Source organism: Danio aesculapii, chromosome 10 (genome assembly GCF_903798145.1).
Source record: "Danio aesculapii chromosome 10, fDanAes4.1, whole genome shotgun sequence".
Lineage (NCBI taxonomy): Eukaryota > Metazoa > Chordata > Actinopteri > Cypriniformes > Danionidae > Danio > Danio aesculapii.
Genome location: NC_079444.1, coordinates 29,620,991 through 29,633,326, shown reverse-complemented (window position 1 = coordinate 29,633,326; position 12,336 = coordinate 29,620,991). Strand labels below are relative to the sequence as shown.

Genomic DNA, 12,336 nt, shown 5'->3' with positions numbered 1-12,336 from the left:
AATTATTAGATTTTTTTGCAGATACTGCCTTAGCAGTTTATATTCGAAATGAGCTGTAAACAAACTACAAATAATCAAAATAATAATAATAACTATGACAACAATAATAAACTAAAACAATTGCAGCATAAATTCACAGGGCTCTAATTTAACGATCTAAGCGCAAAGTCTAAACCGCATGGCGCAAAAGCATTAAGGGCGTGTCTGAATCCCCTTTTGCTATTGTAAGGACAGAAAAATATGCTCTGTGCCACGACGAATGGTCTAACAGGATTGTGCTTATTCTCTTAATGAGTTATGGGTGTGTTTTGAACATAACGTGCATTAAAACAATCAGAGTCTCTTATTTCCCTTTAAGAGTCAGTTGCATTGCGCCATGCGCGCATTTGCTATTTACATGGCAGACTTTGTGAGTGGAAAAACTGAAAGCTTCACTAGCGAGAAAACAGTTAAACAGACCATCTGCAGCACGAGGATAAAGAATGATCCTCCTCCAATCGGCCTTTACTTTCACTTTCTCTTTTTTGTGGATAAGGAAACGTGTTGTACGCACAGACATCCATAAGCCTACATAATCAATTTTGTTTGTTAAGCGCAAAGATTTGTTTCAAAACTATTTCTAAATTCACTTTACGAAGCAAACGAATGATGAACAATAATAACGAAGTGTGGTCAAAAAACTGAGTTTTATCCAAGTACACATGCTTTGCCCCATTTGGTCCAAAACCTTACAGGTGGGAAAATCTAAGCTTGTTTTTTATTCAAACTAATATAAATATGCATAAAATAAATAATACTACTAATCATAACAACATTATACCAATGCAAATTGTCATGAATGAACTAAAAAAAGCCCCCCGAGATGAAGGAGGCATGAAGGCAGTGAATTTATATTTATGTAAAAAGTAACAATTTAAAAAATATATTTTAAATATATTAATTCTTTTTTATTTGTAAAGATATTTGCGTATTGACGTACATCCTGCATGTTTTAAGCAATGTGTAAGAGAGAGAGGCACACAACTAACACGCTCTGCGCTAGACTTTAGACCTGCTTTCAGCTGGTCTATTGCACAGTCTATTTTAGTTCCTCAAAATAGCAACGTGCCAACAATGTGCGTTAACACACCTCTTTTCTAGACCGAAACACCCATGAGTCCACAAAGTGGCGCAAATGGATTTGCCATTTAAACAACATGGCACAAAACAGGAAAATTAAGATATGATAGGGCCCACAGTGTTATAAGAATGCAAACTGCTGCTTACAGCTAGATATTATTGTGGGAGGTTAAGCACGAACACACTGAACACGTTAAAGTGAGATAAGCCCTTTTAAATGCTAGGCGTGCCTGGAAAATGCAAGCTTGTGGCACCGCGTGCGCACCAATCTCTGTTTGAGTGCGCAAGCCGTGCGTCTCCATTTGAAATAAAAAACTCAAGTGTGCAATAGACGCATATTTGAGAAATTAGGTTCCACTCTAGAGCCCTGCCATGTGTTCACACCGCCGCGGACGAGAGCGTCAGTATTCACACTTTGTTGGCACTCTGACAATCGAAAAAATGTTATGTTTTCTAACAAAATAAACCAATCAAAAGCTGTTTGTATTGTGAGGTTTTTGTGTTCAGGTTTAAGTGCTAGTCTAGTTTCAACATGCTGTTTAGAGAAGACAGTGAATAGCCTTGGTCTTCACGTTAATGTCAATTTGTGCACATCTCACATAGGAATAATCAACCTCTATTTTCCTTTGCTTGGGAACTAATGTAATCGGAAACAAAGTTTATATGACCACATTTTCTGGAATCCTTTCAAGAGGTGGACTTGTACATTCCAATATGTTGCCGCCAAACCCTGTTATCATAGCTCATTACCATAAAGTTAACCTGAAATCAACTCTCCTTCACACTCAGACTGTCTAAAATGTGCCGTACCACTTTAGGCAGAGCTCGCCGTCGGTAACAGTACTATATACAATACCAGTTAAAAGTATTTCTACTGTTTTGAAAGAAAAAAATAAAATAAAATCTGAATTTAATTATTTATTTGATCGAAAATAAAATAAAACAAAAAAGTAATGTTGTGACATATTAATCAAAGCTTAATTTACTTCAGTTTCTAGTGTCGCGTACGTCTTAAGACATCATTATAACATAGAAATTAAATAGAAATAGCACATTAAAAAGATTTAATATATAAAAAACAACAAATAATAACAAAAAACATGAGGTAACATGGTGGCTCAGTGGTTAGCACTGTCGCATCACAGAAAGAAGTTCACTGGTTCGAGTCTCGGCTGGGTAAGTTGGCGTTTCTGTGTGAAGTTTTGCATGTTCCCCCCGTGTTCATGTAGGTTTCCTCCAGGTGCTCCTGTTTCCCCCACAGTCCAAAGACATGTGTTATAGGTAAATTGATGAAACTAAATTGGTCGTAGTGTATGTGTGTGAATGAGTGTTTATGGATGTTTCCCAGTACTGTGTTGCAGCTGGAAGGGAATTCTCTGTGTGAAACATATGCTGAAACATAAGTTGGTGGTTCATTCCGCTGTGGCGCCATGTGATGAATAAAGCGACTAAGCCGAAGGAAAATGAATGAATGAATCAATGAATTTAAATATATAATTGCAGCTTTGGTGAGCATAATAGGCTACTTTTAAAAACACAAAAGAAGTCCTACTGATCCCAAACATTTGACCTGTGGTGTAAGTATACCTAAAGCATACAATCCTGTCAGTATTAAAGCTCTCTGTTGAATTTCTATTTAACATTGGTTAACTTTTAAAAAATGCGCTATCTTGCTGCAGAGAAGCCTGGAGTGATCTGGCGCTAGAAAGGCCTGCTGTGATCCAGACGGCGTTTGAAAATCCTACAGTGGAGGATCAGTGGGCGGCAAAAGCCTGTAGGCCAAAGTCTGCAACAACTGGACCACAAAGTAATCTGCGAGCTCCTCCAAAATATGAGTTTAGCTATGCTGTGTGCATCATAAGCTTTGTCTGTGACCCTGACTGAGGCATTTAAAGATCAAGCAGGTTGAGACCGGTTGTATTTTACTGACACATAAACCTGAAGCAGGTGTTGTAGTCAAACTGTTGATGAAGTAATAGTTTATCTCCCAAAAAAGGAATGTTAAAGGATCAGTTTACACCCGGTAAGGAGCAGAATTCAGACTTGTTGACTTGAGTAGGACAATGAAGAAGATTTTATTTTATTTTTTGCTGAAATTGTGGTCCTCGGTGGTTTATAAAATGCAGAGAGTAAAAAAACTAACAACAATATTACTAAAAAAACAAAACAAACAAACAACAACAACAAAAAAAAAAATTATGTTTTGTTTTAAATATGTTTTTCACTCTCAAAATTCCAATAGCTTTCAATTTGCAGGTTATAAATATACAAGAACCACAGTTTAACAGCAAATAAACAAAATAATATTTGTTTTACATTATTGAGTGTACTATCTCTTTAAAAGGTGCAAACATTTTTCCTTGTTAAAACGTTTTGCATATACAGTAAATTAATAATAATTGTGAGAAATATGCAGAAACTGACAGTTCATTAATACATGCTTTAATTACTGTTTATATGATCTCAGTATCTCCCCCTTACTGGTCACTTTTATTTGTGGAATAAATTAATCATGTCCGACAACCACTTTTGTGCATGTACAGTACCTTTTTTAAAAGCAGACGACAAAGGTTTGAGGCCATGAAAATGTAATTTTGTTTTTTTTATTTTAATTCTGAAACAAATACTCAACAAAGCTGCAAGTCTTTAATCCACAATCTTACTATTGTAAAATATTACTAAAAATAAGAACATTTCAAAATGCAATTTATAACAGACTTTTTACTTTCAGTATTATTAATCTGATCTTCAGTGTCACACAATCTATGTTGACTTGGTTTATTTCAGTCATCCTTATTTAAAACAGTTGTGTTTATTAATATTTCTATGTAAATACATACGTTTCAGGCTTATTTCATTAATTTAAAAACAGTGCTTATTTAAATTTTTTTGTAATATTATATAAAAAAATCCAAATGATTGAATGGTATTGTACTAATATATGTAGTTTATGATTTAAAACAAATTGAGAATTATACTGCATCTCCCAGTAGTTGAGCTGTTCATAAATTAAAAACCGTTATTATTATTAAATTATAAATGTCCTGATTTTATCATAAAACATAACCTAAACCTTCCTCAATCCTAATCAAAAACATAGTGACTACTCTTTAGCTAGCATTATGCTAAGCTAGGAGGTTATCCTGAAAGAGAAGCTTACTAACTGTATACCAACCAAAAACAAACATAGTTTATACACAAATTAAGGTTACATTTTCATTTAAATGTGTCCTTGCTACGGTGTAACTGTTAATTTACTGCTGTATTAATAATTAGCTAACTGTACTAACTATATGTGAGTTAGGTTTACGGTTAGTACCATGTAACAGTATAAAATTAATTGTACAGTCACATATTTTCAAGTCTTAAAGGAGTGGTCCAGAGCAGGGACGGACTGGCCATAGGGAAGACCGGGAGCTGACAGTCTATCTGGCCTGCCTTCCCCCCACCCCCCCAACTTTTCATAAACATTGCGCTTCAGCTATTCTGTTTGGAGCTGCTGTTTTTAGCCGAATCCAGCACTGAACTAGGAGAGATTCTGGAAGCTGTCCTTTATCAAATGCTAGCTATATATATATATATATATATATATATATATATATATATATATATATATATATATACATATATATATATATATATATATATATATATATATATATATATATATATATATATATATAATTCTCTGGAACTTATTCTCTAACTAATTCTAGACTAATTTTAACTAATTATCTTTGTGCGTGTCCTTTGGAAGCCTAAATACAGAAACAGAACAAGCTCTGTTGAAATAGCAGCATTAGGACGCCATTTTAGCTTTCTCTGCTATAACATTACAGAGCCTCTGGACACGTACCTTCGCTGCGTGGGGTGTATGAGCATGGTAAATGCGCCTGAAGCATTTTTGATCTCACTAACCCGGATGTATTTTTTTGTAGTCCCCAAACTTCATTCGCTGTAGGCTTCGCTAAGCTAACTCTGTAAAAGCCAATGTCAATTGATCTTTGGCCGTATTACATTCAGAGATGTTGTTAATGTTTACACAGCTATATTACATATCAACAAAAATTTCAAATATGATATTGTAGTTGACCACCCCTTTAACAAATGTTGACCACCCCTTTAACAAATGTGATTTATATCATTTCGAATTAAATTCAGCTAACAAAATATGATCTAGTGTGACACCAGGTTTAGGACCACAAACACAAGTCAACATGAGATCACAGCAGTATAGTGGGAGTGTGTGCGTGTTTGTGTGTGTGTCTCGGGGTGCCTCCAGCCTGTCCTAATGCTCATTTAACAGTGTGAACTCAGGAGGTGCACCACATCTATTCTTAGACTCCAAATCAGGGCAGCACTCCATTATCTTTTCCCTCCCTCTCTATTTCTCTGCTCTCTCTTGTTCTTTCTGCTTTTCTAATCAGTGTCCTGAGGAGGCAGAGCGTGATTGCTCTCCACTCAAGTGGCAGCGACAGTAATTGCGGCAAGAATCAGGATGGAGGGTCTGATTACGACCAGTGCGTTTTGATGAAGCTCTGATCAACATAAATGATGAGATCAGTAACAGGAAAGCAGCTACTGGAGAGGATTGCTGCTCTGGGTTGTTTCACTGAGAGGTGCAATTAAAACACTGCCAAAAAATTTTAGCGGAATATCTGGGGTAAAAAACTTGTGTGGAGAGAAATTAAAATCCAGATAGAGGAATGGTGGTAATGGTGGAGTTTTGAGTTAAGAATAGACCCAATTTAAGCAACAAAAAAGGAAAGTGTTTTTGGGTTATGATCTGTAGGGTTCACAAAATGTTGTGATGGCGCCACCTGCTGTTCAGCACGTTTTGCACTATTAACTTGAGGAGACCACTTAAGCTTGTTATTTGTTCTATGGAATTGTTATTAATCAGTACGTTTTGAGTAAAATGTTTTTACAAAAACATTCAGAATTTCACATAATCATTTATTTTTAGAAAATGATAGTATGTCAATATGTAATATTCCATGTTTTCTGACTGTAAATACTGAGGAAATGTTTATATATAATACAATAATTACATTTAAAAATGATGTCTGCTCTTTGTTCAAACTACTTATATAAAATGAAACAACAAAATTCTTAAATTAGATTTGGACAATTTGATAGTTCTATGTTTAATCTACTTAAAATTGAATTGAATTATTCGTTTTAATAAAAAAAAAAACTAATTAATTACTTCATGTAATCTTTTAACTTAAACTTAAGAAATAAATATATGTTGGAATAACCATGCCTCAACAACTGAAAATGTTCGTTATTTCTGAGAACCAAATCTCTCTCTCTCTCTCTCTCTCTCTCTCTCTCTCTCTCTCTCTATATATATATATATATATATATATATATACACACATACAGTAAAAATCCGAATTATTAAACCCTTTTAATTTTCACAGTATGTCTGATAATATGTTTTCTTATTTGATTTATTTCAGCTAGAATAAAAGCAGTTTTAAATTTTTTAAAAAACATTTTAAAGTCAAAATTATTAGCCTCTTTAAGCTGTTTATTATTTTTCTACATAACAAACCATCGTTATTCAATAACTTGCCTAATTACCATAATCAACCTAGTTAAGTCTTTAAATGTCACTTTAAGCTGTATAGAAGTGTCTCGAAAAATATCTAGTGAAATATTATTTACTGTCATCATGGCAAGATAAAATAAATCAGTTATTAAAAATGAGTTATTAAAACTATTATGTTTAGAATTGTGTTAAAAAAAAAGTCTTCTCTCTGTTAAACAGAAATTGGGTTGAAAACAAATTGGCTTAACAGGGGGCTAATAATTCTGACTTCAAATATATGTGTATATATATATATATATATATATATATATATATATATATATATATATATATATATGTGTGTGTGTGTGTGTTTTATTTATTTATGTATTTATTTTAAATAGTTTATATATTTAATTTCTTTCTCCAATATTTAAAGTACAAAACATAGAATACATTATATTAACCTATTGTTATTTCGCGCAAATAAATTATCTAAATGCTAATATACTTGTTCATACTATAGAAAACAATAATTTTTAATTTAATTATTACCTCCTAAAACATTTAGGCCTGCTTGCCCAAGAATGCTCACAACTGCAACACTCAAATATAAAAGTTAAAGAATGAAGGTCATATAAAAGAGCTATTATTACAATTTGAACATTATACGTAAAAAGTCTCCTCCCAAATGGTGCGAAGATTAATTTTGCACAAATATGAAATCGTTCCATGATCTTTGGAACATATATTATGTATTACTAACAAATGCTAAACCCACATTTGAAAAGCAACCACTAAGACCGACGCACCCTGTGATGATGACTGTGACATTATCAGCTCATGATAAACAGTTCAACATTTGTGTTTATTTCATGGTGTCCACTTACAGACAGGATCTGGTCTCCTCTGCGCAGTTCTCCACTGAGGTCGGCAGGCCCTCCAGCCAGGATGAAGGAGACGAAAATGCCTTCTCCATCTTCTCCTCCCACGATGTTGAAGCCCAGTCCGGTGGAGCCCTTGTGGAGGACGATCTTCCTGGGCTCCCTGTACACACAGTTCAGATAATACATGAGCTCAGAGTCCGTTGGGCTCAGCATCTCCACCGATGGTGTAAACATACACACAACTCGTGCACACACACACACAAGCAGACGCGTCCACACTCCTGGGTCTGTCCAAAACCGTCTACAGTGCAGTCGAGCTACAATGGCTGACATCTATTGGGGGCTGCTCCACTTATGAGCTTATTTGTCCCATTTCTGACCGGTTTCCTAGAAACGGAGAAGACGCACAGCCTCACACACTCACGCTTCATACAGTATATACTATGACAGACAGTATGTGCTACTGAGTATATTAAAAAAATATAACATATGGCTAGTTTTAAATATTTATTATTGATTTATTTTTTATATATTTGCTATGATATCGCCATAAAATTATTTTTATTTTTATTGGAATAGTGTTTATTATTAAAATTTATTTAAATAAAATTCACATGCGTCAATTTAAAATAGCTTTAAAAAATGTTTAGGAATGTTTGTAAAATATTTAATTTTATCTTTTGTTTTAAATAAATCCCTTTATGATTTTAAATAAAACAGATTTAATAACATTAATAACAATTTATTATAATTATGATAATCAACAAACAATTATGATGTTAATAACATTAATTATAACATTATAATATATAGTAGCACTTTAATTTAATTACATGCATTATATTAACAGGGTTTCCACCGCTTTTATCAAGTTAAATTTAAGACTTTAGGACATTTTTAAGATCATTATGAATAAAATTTTAGACTTAGACAGGGCTTAATGCTAGGGATTTTTCTCAAATAATCCAAATGAAAAAGATTTTCTCTTGCCCTATCTAAAAATGATTATACTTTAATACATATAATAAAATAATATATTATAATTATAATATAATAATACAATAATAATTAATTAATAATAATAAATATATAGGTCAGTATCCTCAGTAGTAAATAAATGGAGAACTTTAAGCAAATGTTACTGTAAGGAACGTAATTAAATGCTGTTTTATATAAAAGTTACAAGTTTTATTGATATTGGGATTGTTGGTGATTGTATGGGTGTTAATGGCCAACTATATGTAAACAAAAGAAAATTAAGACCTGTTAAAAAAAGATTTAAGACCTACAACACAATATTTCAGACTTTTTAAGGCCTAAAATTTAGCTTTTGAGTTTTAAGACAATTTAAGACTTAAGACTTTGGGGATACCCTGAATAAGTTATGAAAACTCTGTATTATTCATTCATTCATTTTCTTTTCAGCTTAGTCCCTTTATTAATCTGGGGTCGCCACAGCGGAATGAACCGCCAACTTATCCAGCATATGTTTAACGCAGCGGATGCCCTTTCAGCTGCAACCCAATACTGGGAAACATCTATACACACATTCACACACATACGTACACATACACTACAGCCAATTTAGTTTATTCAATTCACCTGCACCGCATGTCTTTGGACTGTGTGGGAAACCGGAGCACCCGGAGGAAACCCACGCCAGCAGGGGGAGAACATGCATACTCCAAACAGAAATGCCAACTGACCCAGCCGGGACTCGAACCAGCGACTTTCTTGCTGTGAGGCGATCGTGCAACCCACTGCGCCACTGATGCTCATTTGTAAAGTTATGTTATGTAATAAATTAAGCAGTTATCTTCAACACAAACAATCTTTTAGACTTCTGACCAGCAGTATATGTCTCAATCAGATTGTGAATCCCAGACAGTGCTGAAACATAATCCAAACAGTGTTCAAATGTTCCAAAAAAGTCGGATCCACATATCTCGCGCTCTTTCAGTTAGTCACAGGATCCTGACAGTGGGCCATCATCCTGTCAAGTGTGACCAATCAAAGCAGCAGATACCCTGAGCTGTGACACGTCTGTCAGATACACTTGAAATGTGGCCGTACACAATCTGTGAGTTTACAGATGATAATACAAACAGACAACTCTGGAGATGGAGCTATTCTAGAACAGAAGGCTAATCCGTTAGCACTAGCTTCTCTCTCTGACCTAGTTATGAGGCAGGCCTTCTTTCTCTCTCACTGCCACTTTAACATCTTCCAGCACGTCTGTTTGACTCAAAGACGCTCTTCAGGCCATAAAGACAAACAAACTAAGCCAGGCTGCAGCACACCAAATGTGAACACGTTGTTGTTGTTTTTTGCACTGATTTGTGTAAATTACACAGTATTTAACTATAATATGAACTATATTTTACTGTGGGACAGTTATGCAGTATGTTACTGTATTTTAAAGTTGCATTGTGAAAATGACTGTCTATTTTACAGTAACAATACACATACCATTCTGCAAATACATATACAGCAAGATAAATGCTGCTGTAAATGTAAATAGCAAACTGCTGCCAGTAAGCTACTGTAAATTTTACATGAAAATGTTAATGGTGTATAATCATTACAGGGTCTCTGCAGGTTTCACCAGGTCAAATTCAACACTTTTAAGACCTTTTTAAGAACATTATGAGTGAAATTTAAGACTTATAGAGGGTCAAATGCTACGAATATTTCCTAATGGCCCAGTTGGTAACAGCGGAAATGATTTTTACTTACACTATCAAAAATTCTAATGAGTTATTTCTTAGCCACATGTTTTAAATAATGTCAAAACAAGCAAACCTTGCATACATACTCCTTTTCCCCCCAAGATAACCTTAAAACTATTGTTGGGAAAAAGGAATTACAAAGGTTTTTGTAGGTTTACTTTTCATTAAACAACTGTATTTGTTTTGCTTAAAGGTGATATATTAACTGAACTTCTGTTGAGTGTGATGTTCTTTGCATTCTTTGCACTAATGAAGCATTTTTGCAGAAGTACTTGGAGCTGATAGAGATGCAAAGGCCTGATTGTCTAAAATTAACTTGAGCTCTGCAGCTAAACTTCCTGTCAGCATATATGTGTTAAAACTGAAAACAGAACATGTGTAGTTGAGAAGGCCTAACCAAGCGGAGAAAGTCTTATGCTTTTAATGTTGAGCAGAGAATTCATAGAAAAAAAGGATGTATGTATGGGTGCGTCCAATAAAGGACCAGAGAATGATTGACAAGTGACAAATTTCACTAAACTCAGGAGATGTCAGGAGTCAGGAGATGAAAACTGTTGCGCACTTCCTGAATGCAACTTTTGTATTGCATTGAAGATACCAGAATTCTGTGAATCGAATTATTCATTTGCATCCAATACATTACAAATATGTTTGACATTGAAGAAAAACCTCTCCTTTTTTTCCTTTTTTTATTGAACACGCATGGAATTGATAAATTATCCCAACACTATTTTAACTAAATATGTGCACAACAGTCTATCCAGGTCAGTGTCCATCACCCTACTGTATATGGTCTATAAACAAACAGAGAACTTTAAAACAAATGTTATTGTAATGAAGATAATAAAACTATATTGGTTATAAAGCTGTTAAATTAGCTATCATAATATTAGTTATAAATAGAGTTTTGTTAAAAGTTTTATTGATATGGATGTTTGGTGATTGGATGGTTGTTGGCCTGATTGGGTAACTTTACATGGATAAAGAAAAATTAAGATTCATTTATTTGATTTAAGACCTACAACACAATAGTTCAGTAAATTTAAGACCTTTAAAGGCCTAACATTTTGTGAAATTTCAGACATTTTAAGAATCCATGATAATCTCGCATTAAATTAGCTTTTTTTAAAAACCTTGCCAGCAGAAGATTAACTAGTTGCATCAGTAGTTGATCAAGTGAACATGTAATCGGTGTGTGATGATCCTGATTGTGTCATTAATCCTGCTTTTTAACAAATTACTCCCCACCACTTTTGGCAGAGAACCTGCTAATAAAATTCACAAATAACTACCAAGAAAGGAAACAAAACATATTAAAATAATCATGAAATTTGAGGTAAAAGTGGAAAGTTTTAATAGCACTTTCTTGTAAAATGGAGTCCATTAATAAAATAAATAAACAAATAAATAACTGAATAATTTTTAAAAATGTGATTGGTATAGTTTTTAGTTTAATTAGGTTTTAAGCATATATATTTATCTTTTTCTTTTTTTGTTTAACAAATAAACTATTGATTTACTACTTTTTGAAAATGTAGTTCAGAGAAACAGATTTGGGAATGGTACAGCTTTTTGAGACACTCTGTCACTCCCTGTTGTTGTTATTATTATTATTATTATTATTATTATTACTATTGACCTTATTCTTCAATGCGGAAGTGCACTCGTTTGTTTAGAACTTCTGATTCAGTTGCCTATGGGACAAATTACTAGAAATGATAAACTGCAGGAAACTGTCAAACTACTTGCTCTACAAACACGCATTTGTGCATGACGATACAGACAAAGCAGAATCATATAATAAGAAAATATCAGTTTGCAACATCAAGCAGCAGATGGAACTGTTTTTAACATCTAAAAATGAATGGAAGTGAATGAGACCAGAAGTCTCGAGCCAAAGACATTCAAACTCGTACGTGGAGAATAAGGTGAATAGATTCCTAAATGTCATAAATGTCCATTATTGAAAATAAAGATTTATACATCATCTAAAACCGAATAAACATTCTTTTGTTAATGTATGGTATGTTGATAGGACAATATTTAACTGGTTTACTACTATTTG

At 33.7% G+C, this 12,336-nt stretch overlaps 1 protein-coding gene across 13 annotated transcripts in view; it reads right to left on the bottom strand.

Annotated features, from left to right (window-relative positions):
* Positions 1–12,336, bottom strand: part of dlg2 (discs, large homolog 2 (Drosophila)) — a 420,832-nt gene that overhangs the window by 74,355 nt on the left and 334,141 nt on the right. For all 13 annotated transcript variants that reach the window (XM_056466770.1, XM_056466773.1, XM_056466772.1 and 10 more), the window contains one exon: positions 7,546–7,702. In XM_056466770.1, coding sequence (XP_056322745.1) covers positions 7,546–7,702 — 157 coding nt within the window. The remainder of the gene's footprint in view (positions 1–7,545; positions 7,703–12,336) is intronic.